A 22,465-nucleotide genomic window follows, 5' to 3' on the forward strand; every position below is an offset into this window, starting at 1 on the left:
CCGGGCTTTGTGGAGAGCCGGCCGCCGGGCGCCGCTGTCCCCTCCCGCGTCCCCGGGCGCCGTGTTGTCAACACGCTGTGGAAACGCGACCCCAGGCGTGTTTTCAGAGCTTCGCCCGGGTCCGTCCGCGGCCGGGCGCCCGGCGGTGGGGGGCGCGGGGCGGGGGGGGGGGGACCGGAGGCTTTTTGCCGAAATTTGACTCGACCTTTCTGTGTTTTGTGGCTTCGTTCTTTGGACTTGTTTGCGGGTCGGATGTTTGCAGACGTTTCTGATTTCTACTTTAATTAAAGAGAGGGAGGCCGAGGCCGTTAGGGGGGTCTTTTTGTTTTGCCGTCGGTCTTTTGAGGGATGGTCGGCGTTAGAGGTCCCAATTTCCGAGTCCCACAGTTTGTTTCGAGAAGTCCTGTCTGGGTGGCAGGCGTGATCTGCACCCTGGCGAATTATATAACATGACGGACATTGTTGGGGTTTTTTTTGTTTTGTTTTGTTTTGTTTTGTGCTGGGCCTAATTTCCAGCCTGGCGGGGGCGGGGGCCAGGGCCGGCAGTGGCAGGAAAACTTGAACGTCTGGGGGGTCGTGTGTATGATTTTTGTTTTTGATGCTGGTAGGTAAGTGAGGAGGTCTCAGTACCATGGCTCGTACAAAGCAGACTGCCCGCAAATCGACCGGGGGTAAAGCACCGAGGAAGCAACTGGCTACAAAAGCCGCTCGCAAGAGTGCGCCCTCTACTGGAGGGGTGAAGAAACCTCATCGTTACAGGTATTTAAAAAAAAAAAAAAAGGAAATAGTGGGATAGAGTCCGTCTACGGAAGCAGCAATTGTAAAATATAATGAAAAGATGTATAACCAGCAGACTTTTTGATCTAGGGAAACCGATGTTTTTCCCCTTTTGAATATTTGCTAATGCTTTAAAAACGTCTGCGCGTGTGTGTCCCAAAACATAGTGTTGGGTTTTGTCGGAATGTTTTATTTTGAAGCTACCCAGAGCCCAAAGGAGACCTACTGAATCACCGATGATGTTAATGAAATAGATTCTCGTTTTATTTAGTTGTTACGTTAGTAACGTGTGTTTTTAAAATAATAAAGTGCTTTTTAAGTACATGTGTGAGGATGGACACTCGTTTTTGGCAAAATAATACATTTTGATACCAATTCTATTTTAATAATACTCAAGGTGGGGTGTTTTGTTTGAGTAAAGTTCTCCTTCATTTCCTTAAATTGGTGTATTTCCTTGTTAGCAGTCTGGTGTTGAGCTGCCCTCAGCAGTGTTGTTAAGGGCATCCGCCGTTAGAGGGCAGAAGCTGTCTGTACTTAGCTTCTGCAGATGATTTTATAGTTACTCTAAAATAAAAGCTCATAGAGTGGAAGAAATAAGTCAGACTTGAGGTACGTTTTTGTTGACACTTAGTAAAAAAAAAAAAAAAAAAGATGCACGAACACTCTGCCCTGTGGAAGGCACACCGCGCCATCAGGAGTATCCAGACTTCATCATTCCTGACGGATGAGCCGTAGTCAAACTAAACGTGTTCTGGGAAATGGGCCTTGAATATACCTGAGTGTGTTTTTAAATGAAGCCCATTGAGTGGTGTTGGTGCGTCTTTTAGAAGAAGCAAAGCTAGTAATACCAAATTGACAAAAGTCTGAATGTTGACTTTTTATTAGTGGCCTCACACCCTCCCAAGTAATGATACGTTATTGACGCCCCTGTGTTAAGACGAAGAAAGTGAATGGGACTCAGATAAATGCCCTGCTCAGAATCTCCTTTCATGTTATGCTTTTTGCTTTCAAGGAATTGTTCTGTTACTCTTCACAGCTTTAAATACTCAGATCATAAACTGGTGAAGGAAATTTTATACCCAAGCTAAAAAACAGAAAACGGGTGGTTTATTTTTTGTAAAATGACTGGATTTGTTAAAGCTAACCGCTTATCCTCGTATGTTTTTGTATATGTCCGATAACCATTTGTTTAATGTTGTTTTGTTTTGTGTTAAGGCCTGGTACCGTGGCACTCCGCGAAATTAGACGTTACCAGAAGTCCACTGAACTTCTGATCCGCAAACTTCCTTTCCAGCGTCTGGTGCGAGAAATTGCTCAGGACTTCAAAACAGACCTGCGCTTCCAGAGCGCGGCTATCGGTGCTTTGCAGGTAAAGTGGCGGGTGGGGACGGCTCTGAGAGTCGGCCGTCCTGCTGTGTACCAAGAACGGTTCTAAATCTTTCCACGTGCTTTGATCGGCACAGCCCGTAAGGTGGGCCATACCTTTGCTTCACCGTTGAGATGTCAGAAAGGTTAGGTTGCTCGAGGTCATACACACCGAAAATGCGACTTGAACCCATTTGGGTGACAGTCCTCATTTGAACCCATCTGGCTCCGAACGGTATACCGTTCGTTCCGGTATACCACCTTTCAGTTTTTTAAACATTGCGTTGAGAACGGTGTCTCGAGGAAAAAAGAACCCTCTTGTTCGGTCATGGGTGCTGCGGGACATTACAAAGATGTGGGACTAAGGTCTGTGTTGGTCATCAGCTTTAAGCAGTGATCGCTGGAAAAGGCATGGAGAGTTGGTGTCTTTCTGGATGTGCAGAGGCCACGCGAGAGGGGAGCGCGGTGTCGGTGGGGAGGCTGTGCACTGAGCTGAAGGAAGCACCCAGCTAGCTGGCATGGGCTTGGCCGTAGGGAGAAAAGGTGTGCTTCGAGATCACACCGTACGTGTTAAGGGGCAGGGATGTCAGGACTTGGAGTTGGCCAAAGAGGATTATGGATTTCCGCTTAAATGGGAAGCACATTGAATTTAATCTCCACACCAGGTGTCAGAACTCTGAGAAGTACGGTCTTGGAGGTGGTTACATATCCATAGTATTTGTGTCTTGTGCCAGCATTAAAACTTGAAATGCCCACGGGTAACATGCTTGATTAGGGGTGAGAATATAATTAATACCAATCACTAACGTGTAACCTGTTTTATATTGTGTTTGGCATGTTTTAGATCGGTGTATCTCAGACTACTGCCTCCATGAGAGCAGGGGTTTGGAAGTGATTAAAAGTGCAGATTTCTAGGCACCACAGACGTGAATCAGAATCTCTGGGGGTGCGGGGACCACAGTCCACATACACTCCATTGGAGGATTGTGAGGCTGCTGTTGCTGTGGCAAGCTTTGGCTTTACACGTGAGGGAGATTTGATAGGTGGGTTCTATGCTGAAGTGCGATTGGTTGAGCTGTTTCTATGGTTAGTCTGAACTGGGTTTGATTGGTGGATTCCAGGAGTAGGCATCCATTAAATTCTCAATGAATTGAAATTACTGAAATTTCAAACTACTAAAATCTTCTAGCGCTGGTTAAAACTCTTTTTTCTGTTTTGATCGTTGTTTACCGTAAGGTCTCCTTTCGTCTATCACTACAGTTGTAAGTCACATTTTGCCCGTGTATTTTCCAAGATTGTCAAGCATTTGATACAAAGCTACTAGTTTTGGTTCCTAGTCCCAGTTAGCCAGGACTGTGCTTAAAGAACCCATTATACTGGGAAGTCCCAACGTGTTCGTGTTTAATGGTCGGTCCGTGGTAGAGTCTTGTAAATGGAGATTACTAAGCAATCTGGGCAAAACACTATTGTCTTTCCAGTTCATGTGTAAACTTCATGGTCACTGGCACGAAGGTGTGTGCTGTGCTGTACGTTAGCAAGTGTTCCTGTATTGGTTTTGAGCACAATGTTTCCTTCTGCTGCCTGTACTCCCAGCAGTTAGATGGCTCTTGTTTGGAAAGAGTAATCTTTGTTACCAGTTTTTTTGTGCACGTGTTTGCTTTCTGTATCCACGCACTTCAGTTCTCTTAAAGACAGGGATGGAGAATTTGCTGGTGGAAATAACAGAAGAGAGCAGTTGAAATAAAATTCAAAAAGTCACTTTATTTTTGGTTTAGAATCACACAGTTGACAAGTTTCCTAATAGAACTAAATGAGACGGGGAGGTGGTGTGGGGGGGTGGGGGGTAAAGAAATTAGTCTGGGTTTGCCATACGATACTCAGGAACGGACGGACTTAAAATCTAACCTTTGTCTTTAATGTCTGAGAGTTTCGACTTAAGGTATCCTCGTGTTAAAAACGTAGACATTGGTGTTTCGAAATGGTGGGAGAATCAGACATTGAATATAGTCAACGCGTTGTAAATTAACATTTCCTTCTAGTTGTAAGATATTTTTTCTTTTGCCATTATCTCAAAATTGGTTTGTTGGGCTATAAATTTATGTGGCAGTCTTTCATTCCCATTAGAGCCTTCCCGTTGAGAAGGTTTTAGGATCTGTGTAATAGAATTAGAAATATATGGGTCATGGTCAAATCCCCCGTGGGTATAGAATACTCTCCCAGAGCCGACCAGATACAACCCTATAAAACCAGTAGCCGGGCTCCAAGACAGAAGTGAGAATGGCCACGTGCCATTCGGAGCAGTACCAGGGAGCCCATGGATCATTCTGCTCTTAAATGGTCTCAGAACCACGGGACCTGTTGGCTTGTCCATCTAGCAGCTCACGGCGCTACGTTTTGCAGAAGCATTCTGGATGGGTGTGAGGCCGGGTGAAACAAAATCAAACTGGTGTCTTGCCTGAGGAACGTCAGTCCTATCTGATGCGTGTGGTGAGCCCATCAGAGCCCACACTATGCCTTGGTCTCCACACCTCTCACCCATTCCTTCGAATATTGTAAGAATGAATCCCTGGCTGTTAAGGGCTTTTGCCTTCATTACATCCTTTGGAATGTTTGCATGGAAAAGATGTACACTTACTTAGGGTTAGATTTAATTTTTTTTTTTTTTCAACCTTTTTTATTTTATTTTTGGGACAGAGAGAGACAGAGCATGAACGGGGGAGGGGCAGAGAGAGAGGGAGACACAGAATCGGAAACAGGCTCCAGGCTCCGAGCCCTCAGCCCAGAGCCTGACGCGGGGCTCGAACTCACGGACCGTGAGATCGTGACCTGGCTGAAGTCGGACGCTTAACCGACTGCGCCACCCAGGCGCCCCAAGGGTTAGATTTAAAAAGCAAACATTTGCTGAACATCTACTCCAAAGCAAGGCGTCGTGAGTAGAAAACAAGACTCTATTATAAAGTTACATACATAAGAGGGTGGCTCTGGCTCTGCTGTACGAGGCCAGAGAAGCAGCAGGGAGTCTGGAGGAAGGAGTTCAAGGCTTTGTGCCCTTGGGAGCTGGGAGTGGAAGTGCTTGCTTCCTCCTGCTCGGAAAGTCTGAGCTAGGCCTTAGTGGGTAGATAAAACCTGACTCTTAAATGCAGCAGGAGGCTCCTGGGGGGCCCAATCAGCTAAGCGTCTGACTCTTGATTTTAGCTCAGGTCATGATCCCACGGTTCCTGAGTTCGAGCCCCACATCCATTAGTATAGAGACTCCTTGGGATTCATTCTCTCTCTCTCTCTCTCTCTCTCTCTCTCTCAAAACTAAATAAACATTAAGAAAAAACGCAGCAGAAGAACACTGTAGGGGTTGTAAAATTTAGATGAAACAAATTTTCATAGAAGAGAGACATAAGGCAAAAAAGTTGAAGATACATAAATGTGAAGGGCGTACTTTTTCATAAGATGATAATGTGAACCAGTTGAATTAATTGTTGCTGCGTTGATGCTTGGGAAAGCAAGTCTCCGTAGTTTTATTGCAAAATCACAAGCGAATCTGCCTATTCCTGTCTACATATTTTGTGTTATGTAGCATAAGTGGCTGAAATTGCTCAACTGTCGGGTGGCATCATTTTTTAGCTTTATTGTTACCTAAGGGTTCCAAAATGGAAAATACTTTTCTTATTAGGACAAAAACAGCAACTACAGGAATCTTGGTTTTTCTAAGTATCTTGATCAGAGAAGTAACTTTTCTACAGAGAAGGCGACAAGGCCAGACAGCCCCGTTTAATGCTCCTGAGCCACTGAAACAGCCGGGCGGGTGACCGGACTGGTAAAACGGTTTCTGCCTCTCGGAATGAGGAAGCAAATGTGACTTCGGCTAAAGGGCTCTTTAGCTTTTCAGACAGCTGTAAGGTCTACTAACCTGACTTGCCAAGTGTCCGTGAACAGTTCCCACAGCTGGCGGTTTCTGAGTGGTGATGGGGGGGGGGGGGGCTTCAAAAACTCCTCGAGTGTAATGAGAAAAACTGGAGGGATCCATATTAATACGAGAGGGGAAAAGGTCACTGCGGGTTGGGGAGCACAGAGGAAGGTGCGCTTGGAGGGGGCACATCTAGGCAAAACAGGTCCAAGAACGTAAACGACACCAGCGCGTTGTGCTCTGGGCCCCGTGGGCCCCGTGTGATAGAACGGAGGTGGAAAAGAAAAGGCTGATGGGGACCGTGTGATGGAAGCCAGTTGTCCGCTGTGTTGGATTATTGGCAAGCAGAGGTTCGGGCAGATACTCTGGGGCGAGCGGGATTCGGGATGAGGAGGACGCTGGCGAGGAGACAGGATTAGAGTCTAAGCTGGAGTTCCTGGGTTAAATGGGATTCACCGAAGACATTTCGGTGGGTAAGAGATCGCGTGTTAACAGGAGAAAAATCGAAGCTTAGTAATGAAATCGTTTGACTCTTGTGTAATTTGCTGAAGATTTCCAAGCTCGAGCCTTCCGCTTTTCATAAACTGCCTTTCAGCCTGTCCCCCAGGTTTTAAAACGTACCCGTTTGGTGAACAGGTCAGCGTCTTCTGGAGCGGCTTTTCAGAGGTCCGAAAACCTCGTCGTCTGAACCGGTACAGACTTGCCCGTGACGGGTGCTAATAACGCTATTGATGCCTTTTTCTTTGCTCCTTTGCAGGAGGCAAGCGAGGCCTACCTGGTGGGCCTCTTCGAAGACACCAACCTGTGTGCTATCCATGCCAAACGTGTAACAATTATGCCAAAAGACATCCAGCTAGCGCGCCGCATACGTGGAGAGCGTGCTTAAGAATCCACTCTGATGGAAAACGTTTCATTCTTTAAAAAAAAAAAAAAAAAAAATTTTTCTCTTCTTCCTGTTATTGGTAGCTCTGAACGTTAGATATTTTTTTTCCATGGGGTCAAAAGGTATCGAAGTATATGATTGCAAATGGAAAAATCGGGGACAGAAATCAGGTATTGGCAGTTTTTCCATTTTCATTCGTGTGTGAATTTTTAATATAAATGCGGGGACATAAAGCATTAATGCAAGTCAAAATGTTTCAGTGAACACGTTTCAGCAGTTCAACTTTATAACAATTATAAATAAACCTGTTAAATTTTTCTGGACAATGCCAGCATTTGGATTTTTTTAAAACGAGTAAATTTCTTATTGACGGCAACTAAATGGTGTTTGTAGCATTTTTATCATACGGTAGATTCCATCCATTCACTATACTTTTCTAACTGAGTTGTCCTACATGCAAGTACATGTTTTTAATGTTGTCTGTCTTCTGTGCTGTTCCTGTAAGTTTGCTATTAAAATACATTAAACTGTACCTGCTTTTGGTCTTTATTCTCACCCCTGCCCGTGTAGTTCAGTCACTTGAACCGTTAAGAATCATTTTAGTGCCAAGCGGTCTGTCACCTCCCGTCTGAGACGAGACCGTTGAGAGACGGAGAGAGGATACGTTTTGTGTGGAAAGGAAGCCGGAGCTGTTGGTTTTCCTCCTGGTTTAAAATTTGCAGAGTAAATCTGTTCGTGAAAACCAGATCTTGACCCTTTGGATACGTGGTGCTCCAAACGGGCGAGTCCCCACCCGCCCGGCGGAAGCACATGGAAACGGGGAAACCTTCCTGAGGTCCGTCCGTTGACCTGCGCCGCTGAACTTTGCTCGGCAAGTCTGGCTCCGCAGCGAGGGCCCTGGAGGCGCGTCCACCCCGAGGTGACCGGTCAGGCCCCGGGACTCGCTTCTCGGGGAGGGGAGCGCGCGTTCTGCGGCCGGGAACGCGGCCCTGGTGGACGCGCTGGTTCTAACGCCGCAGCGCGTGGAACTGCTCTCAAGTCCGGCGGAACTAGGTCATCGACGGGCCGAGAACAGTCCGGGAGAACGTTGGGCTGCTGCGCCGCTCGTTCACGGGCTCGCTCTTAACTTCATTTTCATTTTTATTTTTTACGTTTGACAGAGACAGAGCATGAGCGGGGGAGGGGCAGAGAGAGGGAGACGCACATTTTAGAGCCTGCTTCCGGTTTGTTGACGTGGGGTCATGGTTTTGTGTTTGTTCTTAAGTAAACTCTCTGCTCCACGTGGCGCTTGAACCCTGAGGTCCGGAGTCACATGCGCCACCGACCGAGCCGGCCCGGCCGCCCCCTGAGAGCCAATTTTTGATGAGTTTCCCCAGTCCGGTTTTGGCGGGCGCGCACAATAGGCTCTCGCCGCCTGTTCGTGGAAACGGACGGGAGAGCGGGCGTCTCCGATGGGGTAGGAGAGGCCGCGCTTGGAGCCGAGTCCCTTAGGATTTGTACTAAACTGTGCTTTACGAAGCTGTAGCTTTGCCAACTAAAAAGCCCGTTTCTGCCTTTCGCGTGAAGCGGTCACGGTACCCGTTAGCCCATCTTGTTGAGTGAGGAGTCCTTAACTGCTGCGGTCCGGGCACGAACGTACAGTAAGTCGCAGGTTACAAAACGGGGCGGTTACAAGCTGCCCGGGACCGCGTAGATGAGGCTGGCGCTCCGCGCACGCTGTGATGGGCTCGTCCCGAGATTCCACGGTCTGTCAACATCTGACGTGTTCTATTCCGAGGAGCCGGGGGATTCATTCCTGCTTACAAAGGAGGCGATGACTTCGGGAGGATTAGTCTTCGTTACCGGTGTGTACGTTTCGCACAGTTTTAGTTCGGGGCCGTTACCGGACTCGCGGGTGTGAGTGACCTGCCGGCCCCTTGGTCCCTGGGTTCATGTTCAGTAACGGGCTGGTAATCCTCTCCCCCGCTACGCTTTGGAATTTGGAATCCTTACCTGACAACGCCACCCAGGAAAAGTGCGGAATCGGCTTTGGCCCCAAAGTGACGGGGGGGGGGGGGGGGGGGGGGGGGGGGGGGGGGCTGCGGCTCAACTCTGCACGCCTGGTTAAGCTCAGTCTTCCACGTCTTCAACAAGCTGACCCACTTTGGAAGACCAAAGTAACTTGCCAAAACAGCCAGTTAGCGCCTCTTACGCTTCCAGAAAATATTCCTAAAGTCTTACAGAAGTAAAACCCGACATTACAGGGTAAGATACAAGTAATTTTAGGTTCGGTAGGTCTTGGGAAATCAGGGGAATACTTGAACTGGGAGAACTTTGGGGCAGGAATTTGGAGACCGTTCTCTTAAGCAAGTGGAGCGGATGTCACCTGGCTGATAGACTTGGGTGAGCGGGTGCCCGAAAGTGCCCAAGTTGTTTCCCCTCCGATCTGCACAGTCTAAAATCTGAGAGGAAATAAATTCCAATTTGCAGGCTGACCCTATCAAGGATCTGCTAGATGCTGAGGATGTAAAAGCGTAAATGCCCCCAACTCAACAGCCGGGACGGGGGTCACCCTTCTCTACCGATGTCCTACATGAAGAAGCTTGTCCGAGGTCACAGTTCACCCAGACAGGATTTGGTCTCCAGCTGACTCCGTCCAGGGCCTCGCCCTCCCACTGCCATGCTCTGAGCGTTGTTATTTTTGCTGGGAGTGACAGACGTTAGGGAAAGTCTCTGACAGTGGGAACAAGTCAGGAAAAAGGACAAAACTGGGAAGCAGGGGGACAGATGATAGAAATCACAGGAAAACCCTCTGCCTTTTTTGCCACCTGTTCCGTCTCCAGCAGTCGCCTAAATTCCTCCCTCTCCCTCACCTCCGTAAATCCCATTGACGCTTACTCCAAAAAGGCATCCGAGACTTTGCAGTGACACTCCTGCCCCCTACTCCAACCTGCCACCTTCCACCCGGACCACGGCAACACCTTATATCTGCACCCCCACCCCCACCCCTGGCCCTTCACACAGCCTCCGGAGAAATGCTGCTAAAGCCAATCATTTCAGGACGTCCCCAACTTAAGAAAATACCGAACGGTCAGGGCGCCTGGAGGGCTCTGTCAGCTGAGCATCCGACTCTTGATTTCGGCTCAGGTCATGATCTCACGGTTTGTGGGTTCAGGCCCCACGGCGGGCTCTGCACTGACAGTGTAGAGCCTGCTTGGGATTCTCTCCCCCGCCCCGTTCCCCCCCCCCCCCCCCCCCGCACTCCCTCTCCCCAAATAAATAAACTTAAATTTTTTTAATTTTATTTTGAGAGAGAGAGAAAGCATGAGTGGGGGAAGGACAGAGAGGGAGACACAGACTCCGAAGCAGGCTCCAGGCTCCGAGCTGTCAGCACAGAGCCAGGTGTGGGGCTTGAACTCCTGAGTCGTGAGATCATGACCTGAGCCCCCCAGGTGTCCCCCCCCCCACCATTTTTTTAAAATATCAAATGGCTTCCATTGCACACTGACTACCACCTAAACTCCTTGGCTCATGAGTCCCCATGTGACTTGGCCTTCCAGTCTGTCCACCTGTCGCTTACTAGGCTGCAGCCAAACCCCTGCCCACCTGCCTTTTTGTCACCCCCTTGGCTTTATTGCCTGAGGATGCATCGAAACCTGAAATGCCCTCGTTCGCTTTTTTATTGGCCATGCCCGCTAGCACGAGCTGCAAGAACCAGGCTTCGCGAGTTTTCCACGGTAGCCCCAGGGGTGGCACAGAGTAAGCCTGTACGAAAATCGGCCGGAGTCCCGCTAGAGGGACGGGGTGTTGCCGCTTTCCTTCCGATTTTAACACTTCTGAGACCTTCACGGGCGGGCTGCTGTTGGATCGGATCCCCGTGAACCTCATGTCATTAGGCATGGGGCTCTAAACGAATTAGGACCAGGAGGGTGTACCTTCGCCATTGATAAGGGGAGTCAAATCGATAACATTAGTGGCGAAACCCTAGGCCAGAAGCATTCTAAAGTCATGAACACTTTTTTCGGCGCTATTATTAAACGTCTCTTGGAAAGTTCTAGTCAAGGAGAAAATATGTTTTTGAAAAAGGAAATCATTACTTGCAGGAGGCCCTCATGGTTCAGAGTTAAGGCTCTGGGGGCGACGGGGTGACTCCGTTGGTGAAGCGTCCGACTCGGGCTCAGGTCATGAGCTCGCGGTTGGTGAGTTCGAGCCCCGCGTCAGGCTCTGTGCTGACCGTGCGGAGCCTGCTTGGGATTCTGTCTCCTTCTCTCTCTCTGCCCCTCCCCTACTCACTCTGGTGCACACGCTCTCTCTCTCTCTCTCAGGAAATGAATAAACATTTTTTTTTAACGTTTATTTATTTTTGAGACAGAGAGAGACCGAGCATGAATGGGGGAGGGTCAGAGAGAGAGGGAGACACAGAATCCGAAACAGGCTCCAGGCTCTGAGCGGTCAGCACAGAGCCCGATGCGGGGCTCGAACTCACGGACCGTGAGATCATGACCTGAGCTGAACTCGGCCGCTTAACTGACTGAGCCACCCAGGCGCCCCAAAATGAATAAACATTTAAAAAAAAATTTTTTTTTTTTAATTAAAAAGAGAGAGTTCAGGCTCTGGAGGGGTGCCTGGTTGGCTCAGAAGAGCATGTGACCCTTGATCTCAGCATCATGAGTTTGAACCCCACCTTGGGTGTAGAGATTACTAAAAAAATTTTTTTGGTAAAGATCTCAGGAGCTGAACTGCCACTCTAAGCCACTCTCCTAGCGGTGTGACTTTGGAAAACTTGCCCAGTCTCCCATGCCTCATTCATGAAGTATGTAGGAAGCACCTACTATGTGCCAGGCGCTGTGGTGGAGATACAGAAGTGAGCAAAACAACATCCCCAGTCCTCATGGGGAAAGTACAGTCTCGTGGGGGAAGTAGACGATAAAGAAGTAAAACATATTTAAAAAATAATAAAGTAGGGGCGCCTGGGGGGCTCAGTTGGTTAAGCCACCAGCTCTCGGTTTCAGCTCAGGTCACGATCTCACGGTTCGTGGGTTTGAGCCTTTGCATCGGGCCCTGGGTTCTCTCTCCTTCTCTCTGCTCCTCCCCTGCTGTGCCTCTCAAAATAAATAAACAGTAAAAAAATAAATAAATAAATAAATAAATAAGACCTGCCTGAAGGAAAGGAGAGCCATTTTATTTTTGAGAGAGAGAGAGCGAGCCAGCAGGAGCAGGGGAGGGGCAGAGAGAGGGAGACACGGGATCTGAAGCAGGCTCTAGGCTCCCAGCCGTCAGCACAGAGCCCGACGCGGGGCTCGAACTGAGAGTTGTCCACTGGAGACTGGCAACACGGAGGTGATCGTGATCTTGACAAAAACAGTCTTGGTGAAATAGAGGGCGCGAGACCCGATGGGAGTGGATTCAAGAAGAGACGGGGGCTTCAATCAAAATAATTGCACTCGCAGGCGCCTGGCCGGCTGGATGGAACGCACGACTCTCGATCTCGGGGTGGTGAGTTCGAGCCCCACGTTGAGTGGGCTTAGAGCTTACTTGAAAAAATAAATAAAAAGAGAATCGGAGGAAAGGAATTGGAATCAGCAAGAATAGGGAACTCCAGAAGTTTTGCTTAAAATGCAGGGAGATGGAAAGTAGCTAAAGAGAAAACAGGACCGCGGGTTGGTTGGTGTTTTTCTCCCTGTAAGATAAGAGAAATAGAAGGATTGTTTGCTACTGAGTCTCTTCTATGTGTTGTTGGGGTTGTGAGGATTGTATGAATCAAAACATGGCAAGTGCTTGGAACTGTTTCCGGCACGTAGTAAATGCTCAATAAATATTCACTGCTAGTTTTGTTATAAAATTATTATTAACAAATAATACTTATCCTGAAAGCCTAAGAGTTTCAATTACAAAATTATTGGGTTTAAAAAAAAAAGTTTAATGTTTATTTTGGAGAGACAGAGACAGAGCATGAGCAGGGGAGGAGCAGAGAGAGAGAGGGAGACCCAGAATCCGAAACAGGCTCCAGGCTCTGAGCTGTCAGCAAGGAGCCCAGCACGGGGCTCGAACTCACAAACCGCGAGATCATGACCTGAGCCAAAGTTGGACTGGATGCTTAACTGCCTGAGCCACCCAGGTGCCCCACAAAATTATTGGTTTTAATGAGATCTCAGTAAGATAGCAGGCTATAAAATATACAAAGGTCAACAGAATTTCTATACATTACCAATAACTAGTTACAAATTATAATAAACTAATTGTTGGTTATAAGATCAACATAAAAACTGTAATGTAAAAAATTCTATCTACAATGTCCACTTCTCTATAATACACCAAAAAATAAGCTTAGGAAGTGTGTGAGAATTATTTTTAAAAAATCTTTTTTGAAGACCATAGAAAAGATCTGAATAAATCAAGAAAGATGTATGTTCCTTGATGGAAATGCTCAATACTGCAAAGATGTTAGATTTTTCCACACTGAGACAATCTCAACAAAATTTCTAACAAGATTTTTAATGGAACTTGGCGCTAATTCTGAGTTCATCCGGGAGAGAAAATACACATGCAAGAATTAAGAAACTTTAGGGGCGCCCGGGGGGCTCCGTCGGTTAAGCATCGACTTCGGCTCAGGTCATGATCTCACAGTTCATGAGTTCAAGCCCCGCGTCGGGCTCTGCACTGATAGCTCGGAGCCTGGAGCCTGCTTTGGATTCTGGGTCTCCCTCTCTCTCTGCCCCTCCCCTGCTCACACTCTGTCTCTCTCTCAAATAAAGATTAAAAAAATTGAAGAAAAAAAAGAAATTTTGGAAACTTCCTTGAAACAAACGTCAAAGTATATTATAAAGCTATAAGATATCAAACTAATACCTGCAGAAGGTAAGCAAATAGATCAATGGAACTAAAGAGTCAAGAAACAGAACCCAGACTGTGTGGGAATGCAACATATAATATAGTGTTAAAAACTTGGATAAGAGGGGCGCACGGCTGGCTCCATCCGTGGAGTGTGCAACTCTTGATCTTGGGGTTGTAGGTTCGAGCCCCACCTTGGGTGTAGAGATTACTCAAAATAAAATAAAATCTTAAAAGAGGAAGAAGAAGAAGAAAACTTGGCTAAAGGTGACCCGTCGAGTTTTTAAAGCGTAAGAGAATTGCACTATTCACGAGAGCATGTGTCCATACATGTTTGGTTTTTTTACTTTTTTTAATGTTTATTTATTTTTGAGAGACAGAGACAGAGCACGAGTGGGGGAGGAGCAGAGAGGGAGACACAATCTGAAGCAGGCTCCAGGCTCCCAGCCGTCAGCACAGAGCCGGACGCGGGGCTCGAACTCACCAACCAGTGAGATCGTGACCTGAGCCGAAGTCGGATGTTTAACCGACTGAGCCACCCAGGCGCCCCTCCTCACATGTTTTAATACGCTTCCCCAACATCTCCACAATAAACCTACAAATGGCAGCACTGTTTTGTATAACCGAGACATCTGAACAACCCAAATGTCTATCAGTGGAGAAATGGCTAAATAAAATTTTATGTAGTGATGCTAAGAAGTACCGTGTAGCCATTACACAGAACGAGGCAGAGAAACCTATAGATGCTGACGTGGGAAAAGGCCCAAGCTCTACAGTGACACAGAACAAGCACACTGCGGGTAGTAGGTTTCTTTCTAGGAGTTTAACAACAAAGGCAGTGAACACACACCCCAGAACCTCTGTAGGTACGTGCGTGGAGATGGCCATATTACACACACATATTACAGGCCCGGGCCTGGAAAGGTCTCGACACGCCCGCCGGGCGGCTCACCGCCCCAGCCCCAGGGGGACCTTGGGACACGGCAACCACTCGCTCAGGAGCAAGGCCTCAGACGCCACCGCCCAACTTGTCACAGCGGCGGGAAGGACGTACGGAGCGCCGAACACCTGCTCGCTCTAACCGCGCCTGGCTCTCCCGGGGACCTTCGGGCCGAGCGCCACCGTGTGCGCCGCAGGGATGGCAGAACCCGGGCTCAGAGCGTCCCCACCTCCCCAACCCCGCCCGGTCCGCGTCTCCGTCGCGTCCCTGGTTCCGCTTCGCGGGAGCCGCCCTGTCTAGACCCCCAGGTGGCATCCTTTTGCTGTCACCAACGCGTGCACTGCGGCACCTGCAGGCGGCCTAGTCCATACCCGCGGGCGGGACACGTAACCTCCACCAGCCTCAGTTTACCAGTCTGAAACACACGGACCACGGGGACAGGCACGAGGGGATTTCAGGGGGCTTTTTAGGAGGGACCCTTTTTTTTTTTTTTTTTTTTTTTTTTTTTTTAAGTTTCTTTCTTTCTTTTGAGGAATCTCCACCCGCAAGGCGGGGCGCGAACTCACCACCCCACCGGGAGATCAGGACTCCCACGCTCCACCCACCGATCCAGCCGGGCGCCCAGGACCGAGCATTTTTAAGACGTAAAAGACACGTGGTACAAGAACCCTGGGGTTCCGGACGGCACCTCTTTGGGTTTGCGTCGTGAGTGGATGAGATCGTGGAGAGGGTGCTGGCGGGGCCCGAAGCGGAGGGCGGCCGTGCGGGGTGCGTACACTACATGACAGGACGCGCGACAAGGGCTCCGCGCAGCCGGGGTCCCCGGGGTCCCGTCCACCTCCGCTCGGGGACGCCGGCCCTCCACGCCCTCCAGCCCCGCACATCGCCCCCACGTTCGCAGGGCGCACCGGGGGCTCTTCCGCGTCTGAGCGCTTCTGCAACCGTCTCCCGACCTCTGCTTGCGGCCTCCGCTCCCCTGCTCTGCCCCCCCCCCTCCTCTGCCTTCCTCTTTCCTCCCCTCTCCTGCGGACTTCCCTCCCCAGCCCTCCCCTGCGGCCGCCCCTCCACTCCCTGGCCGCCTCCCCTGCTTTCATCTCCCCTGCTCTCTCCTCCCCTCCCCCCTCTTCCCCTCCCTCAGGCGTCCCGGAGACCTCCCCACCGAGCTAGAAGAGCCGGCCAGCCCCCGCCTCCTTCCAGGCCCCCTCGCCTCTCCCCCGCACTCCGCGGGCTGCAGCGTCCGTCCCCAGACCACGCCCCTCGGGATCCCCGCCCCTCGGGATCCCGCCGCGCCCTCCCTGACCACGCCCTCCGGCTTCCGGGGCGTCCTCGGGCCACGCCCGGGCCACGCCCCTCCCAAGCGCAGCTCCCGAGACCACGCCCCTGGAGAGTCTCGCCGCGCCCTCTCAGACCACGCCCTCCGAGACCACGCCCCCGCGCTCCCGCCGGGTCCCAGGCCACGCCCCTGATCACGCCTCTCCGAGTCCCGGCCGCTGCGCGCCCGCCTAGCGCTCCGCCCTGCAGCGCGCCCCGCGCGAGTCTCCCCCGCGACCGTGGGCCTCGACCGCCCGGAGCTGGACGCGGGCTCGCTGTCCCCGCAGCCCCTCCGGCCACAGGTTCGGGACCCCGGCCCGCGAGCTGCAGCCGCGACCCTGAGAATGCCGCGCCTCCTGCCGAGGGCGCCCGGCACGCGGCCCCTCGGAAGACAAAGCTGCTTAGTGCTCGCCGCGTCCCGAGCAGGTGGGAGAGAATGATCTCTTCGGCGGCGGAGGAGCCCCCAGCAGCCGCGTCCCCCGGCGGGGCTGCGGGCAACCCCGGGGCAGCCCCCGCCCCCAGCCTCCCCCTACCCGCCGGCTCCCTTGCGCCGGGTTCGGCTTCGTCATTCCCGGGGCCGCGGCCTCGGGCTCAGCCTCTGCTAGGAGCTGGGACAGAGGATGACCTGGCGGCCCCCAGGTCCCCGGTCGGGAGAAGGCTCGTCCTACGGGGACACGCGGGAGGGAAGGGGCTGGGACTGAGCGCTTGGCCAGGGTGTCATTCCCGACCGCCTCGACGGTGAGCAGGGCTTACACGGGTCAGGACCAGAGAGAGACACCCGGCCGCGCTCGGGCTCAGGATCAGATTTCACTTAGGAACCAGGCTTGCGGAGTTGCGGCAAAGAGGTCGGTTAGGAGGTCACCCCAAGGCCTGCGGAGCTGCCCCTGGGGAGGAGGGAATCCCAAGTCCTGGAGAAGCCAAGTCTTGGGGACAAGGAAGGTGGACGGGTATATAGGTGGCCTTCCGCAGTCCCACGGTGGAAACTCCCAAGGGCAAGGGCGCCTTAAAGGCTCAGCTCCCATTGTCTGGGGAGAGGGCGTGGGGAGGCCGGAGGAAGGGACCCCAGCACAAGCATCACCTGCAAGGCAGCCTTGCCCAGAGGTTTTAACAGGACCCTTTTGTACATCAGAGACTCCCTCCCCGCCCCCCAACCAGACAGAATCAAGCTATTTTTCCAGGGAGAGGGCACATTCAGCCAGAAGGTGCTTCCTCCCTTTTGGGGATCTCAGCCCAGGATCTCCCCAGAGCCTCCCTCCCTTCCCCTCTGCAGGGGCGGGGAGGGGGGGGGGCACCAAGGAAGTATTTCCCACTCTGGGGGAGTAAAGAACAATGGCTGAGACCCAGATTTCCAGGGACCCAGGAACCTAATGTTGAAAATGGTTGACAGGGGCGCCTGGGTGGCGCAGTCGGTTAAGCGTCCGACTTCGGCCAGGTCACGATCTCGCGGTCTGTGAGTTCGAGCCCCGCGTCAGGCTCTGGGCTGATGGCTCGGAGCCTGGAGCCTGCTTCCGATTCTGTGTCTCCCTCTCTCTCTGCCCCTCCCCCGTTCATGCTCTGTCTCTCTCTGTCCCAAAAATAAAATTAAAAAAAAAAAAAAAAAACGTTGAAAAAAAGAAAATGGTTGACAAACCCCTTTCAGGGGGAGATTTGGCCTCGTATTCGGGGTGAACAGAGATGTTCTTGAATATCTTCTCCACCACGAGCCAAGCACCGTGCTAAGCTTTCACGCTCCCCTCACAGCCACCCTCCCCGGAGATAAGCATTGTCCCCCCTGTTTCAGAGACAGGGACACTGAAGCTGCCGGCGGTGAGATGACAGGCCCCAATCACGCAGCCATTAAGGGGCAGAGTCAGAATTGTAAAGCAATCTTGACCGCCTTCAATTTTGGCAGGAGAATGACTCCAGATACGGTACCTAGGAAAGGTGTGAAATACTCGGTAGGTTTTGTGAGGCCACTAAGGACAGACACGGACCCACTCTCAGGTCCGGTGAGCGGTGGCTTCCCAGCTGGACCGATGGGGACTGTACCTGGGTGTCTCTGCCCCGGCCCGGGTCCGAACCTCCTGCTTTCCGGCTGCCCCAGCAGGCTCCGCTGGGAGCACTGGGGAGGAGGCCAAGGGGACAACTCCCCCGTGGGCCTACCGTGCGCCTTCTTGGGCCTCCAGGTCCCGGGCATGCCGCCCGCAGTCTGAAGTGTTCAGCCCGGTTCGTAGTCTGTCTGGCCTCCTCGTCACACGGCCGCATCCCCAGAGACATTAGCCCCTCGTGGACGGGGCCCCTCTCAGGAGCCCGCCCCCCAGCCGAGGCTCAGCGCCCACAGAGCAGCGCCCTCTCGGAGGTCCCTGTGTGAGAAGTTTCCACATTCTCCTAATTCCTGCAGCCCTGGGAGGCTGGCCTTTTCCAGCAGTTGCTGCCTTCATGAGGCCTCACGGTTTTCTCCTTACCTTTCAGTTACTAGCTAACGAGTTTTCTTACGTGCTTAACACTCCTGTGGTTTTTTTTTTTTTAATTTTTAATGTTTATTTATTTTTGAGACAGAGAGAGACAGAGCATGAACGGGGGAGGGGCAGAGAGAGAGGGAGACACAGAATCGGAAACAGGCTCCAGGCTCTGAGCCATCAGCCCAGAGCCCGACGCGGGGCTCGAACTCATGGACCACGAGATGGTGACCTGAGCCGAAGTCGGACGCTTAACCCACGGAGCCCCCCCCCAGGCATCCCAAGACTCCTTTAAAATAAATGTCCGTTGCGACACTTGCGGTGGCTTCTGTCTCGGGACCAGGCATGGGGTGTCCGGGGCTCTCCCGCCCCCTCCTGCCCAGGCCCGAGTTTTGTGGCCGCGGGAGGGACAGCACGACACAGTGGGCTGTGATTCAGAGCCTCCGCTGGACCCCGGAAGCCAGGAACCCTTCCACAGCCTCCGCTGGAACCCTTCAAAGTGGTGTCTCCCCACAGGCCCCGCAACTGGGTCAGTCTATCAGGCCAGTTGCTTCTGAGTGATGAGTGTGTGGTGAAACGAGTTAATTCCGGGGACATCGGCCCCTTTGCTGCTGCGCTTCGGATGTGAAGCGACTTCCTTGATCGGAAGCAGTGTCGCGTGGAAGGTTAGGACATGAGCGAGGCAGGCCCGTGCGTGGTGGTGCCGGGGGACCCCTTCCGGGCGGGAAGGGCAGTTCCGTGTCCAGGATCTGGGTAGAATCCGCGGGGGACAAATCTCTGCCCCTTCCACGAGGGGAAGGGACCGGCGTCATCAGCCTGCTGCTAGGAGGCCGGCGGGGCCCCGTGTGGTCGGTCTCTGCCGCTGGCAAAGGGACAGCAGGTGGCCCCGTCGGCACTGGGGAGGGGAGGCCACGCAGAGCCCCACACCTGCCACCACAGCCGCTCTTGGTTGCCTCGTCCCTGGGACAAGATGCTGACCGATGCCCAGAGGACGAGTTTCCTCACCCGTCAGGAGCCTCTTCGGCAGTGGATACCCTCCAGGGGGCAGTCGCGTGGGACACAGGTACCCTGACATGCCTTGTGCGTTTGGAGAGACCCGTCGGGTCCTTCCCCCCGCCTCCTTGTCACCAGTGCCCACCATAGTCCCTCCCTCCCCTCCCCCCCAGTGGACCTGTGCGGATCCACACTTCTGGCCGTCTCTCAGTCCAGACAAATGTGCCTCGGAGCGCTGTCCCCGGAGCAGGATACCCGTCACAGCCGTCCGCCAGGGCTTCCCCGGACGAGGGCTGGAGGGCTGCCGCTGTCCCCTTGCTGCCCATTCCTGCGGAACCATCCGTAAACTACACCCGAATTCTTTCCCTCTCAGCTGATTACAGGAATTTTCTTTTCTTTTCTTCTCTTCTCTTTTCTTTTCAAGTTTATTTATTTATTTTGAAGGAGAGAAAGAGAGAAACCCAGGCAGGCTCTGCACCGTCAGCACAGAGCCTGATGTGAGGCTCGAACCCACGAACTGTGAGATCATGACCTGAGCCGAGATCGAGAGTCGGATGCTCAACCGACTGAGCCTCCCCACCCCCCCCAAGGCGCCCCCAGGCCCGAGGATTATGTGATCTGCTACATCACCCGGTCCAAACAGAAGAGGACCTTGCCCCGCCCCCTGCCCTGGCCGCAGAACCTTCTCGCTTGCTCCGGTCCTCACTCGAAACTCTCGCCTCCTGTATTTCTTTACAACGACCCCCAATTTTTTACCTGCATGATCGCAACCTCACCCTTAGCAGTGGTGTCTGGGATGGACTGATTGTATTTCTCCTTGTGTGTAAGTAAAACAAATACTTGATTGAAAATAAGAAGTTTCCATCTGAACGCTCCCTGAAATACCCAGGGCCCTGCAGTCCCCCCTGGGGACACGCTCGCAGGGGTGAGGGGGGGCAGGAGGGCCACAGCTGTTTGACCGCACTTTTCAGTTCTTGTTTCTTGGAACCAGCTGAAATCTGACTCTGAGCCCTTGGCCACCAAGGTGGGCAGAAATTTGATTTCGGCTGTCAGCCGGGTGTTATGGCAGATGGGCCACCCTAGGTTCTTCTAGAACTAATGCCAGTCCCACATCGGGGGAGGGGGGGTCTAGTTACCATCCCCCTGAACCTGGATGGACCCACGGCTCTCCTGTAGTCAGCGGAAAGCCGCAGAAGTGACTCTGTGCCACAGACCGTGACGCAAAGTGCACCTTGTGAGAGCCCGAGGCACCGGGTAGGCAATCTGACGCCCCTGAAGTGACCGGGCCCCAGGAGAGCCCTCTTCTGGGACCAGGTGTAAGCAACGGAGGCTTACGGGACCCAGGTCACCCCCAGCCCGGAGCCCCAGCCATCTCGGGGTAAAAACAAGCGGCCTCACTGTGGGTTTGTTCTAAAAAAATTTTAATTTAATGTTTATTTATTTTTGAGAGAGACAGAGACAGAGCGTGAGCAGGGGAGGGACAGAGAAGGAGACAAAGAATCCGAAGCAGGCTCCAGGCTCTGAGCCATCAGCACAGAGCCCACCGCGGGGCTCAAACTCAAACTGTGGGTTTGTTTTTTTCTTTTTGAAAACTCCCGCCCCGCAGGAACCGTTCGTCTGCCTTCAAGACAAATGGTTGTTTTGTGCCACCAAGTTTGGGGGGTTTCTTACACGGCAGTAGGTGTGGGAGACCCTTCCCGGTGGCCTTCTTTAGGTGACAGTGGGGTCACTCCCTCAGGACCCATTGTCCCCTCACCCCCAGCGGAAAGCTGCCTTGTGTCCAGGCTCTGGAGGTGGACATCGAGGCTCGGGGCCAACGTTGCCCACACAGTCCCCACGTCGGCACAGTCTCGGGCTCGGGGCAGGGGCCTTTGTGACTCATTTGGAGCCGATGACAGTGGAGAGGACATTTGATGGGAACTTTTGCATTTCAGATTTTATTTTTAAGTAATCTCCACGCGCAGCGTGGGGCTCGAACTCACAACCCGGAGACCAAGAGTCACACACTCCACCCACCCGGCCAGCCAGGCGCCCCCGGTTGGGACCTTCTGAGAAAACAATGAGGATTTCTCCCTCTTTGGAGACAGATTCCACACGTGCCCCCACACACGTACACAGCCCCCCACCCCACGGCCAAAGAAGAGGCGCTGACGATTTCGCCGTGACCATGAGAGGGAGCCAGCTTTCGGAGGAAAGTTAAGAGTGTCGAAACCAGATTCGAGGCAGAAAACAGCAACAGCAACAAACCAGGCCCCAAAAGGGAGAGCTGCGCCCCTAAATCAAACCCAGCCTGAAGCTGTCTCTAAGTGACCGCAGGTGAATCCGGGGGCACATTGTCGTCTCTCAACCAAGGAAACGGGTCATGAGGAGGCATTTAAACTAAACACGTCCCATAAGAATTCCAGGACTTGGGGCTCCCGGGGTGGGGGCTCAGTTGGTTGAGCATCTGACTCTTGGTTTCAGCTCAGGTCACGATCTCACGGTTTTGTAGGTTCGAGCCCCACGTCAGGCTCCACACTGATAGTGCAGAGCCTGCTTAGGATTCTCTCTCTGCCCCTCCCTGCCCGTGCTCTCTCTCTCAAAATGAATAAATGTTAAAAAAATAAATAAAATGTTAGGGTAAAAACATTCTTTCTCCATCAGGATGCCCTTGTGTACAGAAGTGAGCCCTGCTCCGCACGAGGGACGTCGGCGTGGGAAGCAAGCTAACAGAAGCGTGAAGAATGAGAGAGGGGCAGAGAGAAGTAGCCGGGGCCCTGGTGACGTCAGAAACCTCTGGAAGCCCTCTCCTCTGCACTGCTCAGTTATTAAGTTAATACACTGCCACGATGTTTTTTTATCTAATTATTTATTTTTTAGTTGTTTTCAACGGGCTTTCTTACTCATTTTTACGTAAGCTCTGCACCCAACATGGGGCTCGAACTCATGATCCCGAAATCAGGAGTCTCATCCCCCACTCGTTGAGCCAGCCAGGTACCCCAATAGGCTTTGTTTTCATTTCTCTATCATCTATCTATCATCTATCAATCACCTATCTATCTATCTAA

At 52.1% G+C, this 22,465-nt stretch overlaps 1 protein-coding gene across 1 annotated transcript; it reads left to right on the forward strand.

The window, feature by feature from the left end:
* The first annotated feature begins 500 nt into the window (after positions 1 to 500).
* On the forward strand, positions 501 to 7,458 carry LOC125925853 (histone H3.3A). The gene is made up of 3 exons (XM_049635104.1): positions 501 to 759; positions 1,993 to 2,146; positions 6,801 to 7,458. The coding sequence occupies exons 1-3, from the start codon at positions 632 to 634 to the stop codon at positions 6,927 to 6,929; spliced, it is 411 nt and encodes a 136-aa protein (XP_049491061.1). The 5' UTR covers positions 501 to 631; the 3' UTR covers positions 6,930 to 7,458.
* The last annotated feature ends 15,007 nt before the right edge of the window (positions 7,459 to 22,465 follow it).

This window comes from Panthera uncia, chromosome F1 (assembly GCF_023721935.1).
Source record: "Panthera uncia isolate 11264 chromosome F1, Puncia_PCG_1.0, whole genome shotgun sequence".
NCBI lineage: Eukaryota > Metazoa > Chordata > Mammalia > Carnivora > Felidae > Panthera > Panthera uncia.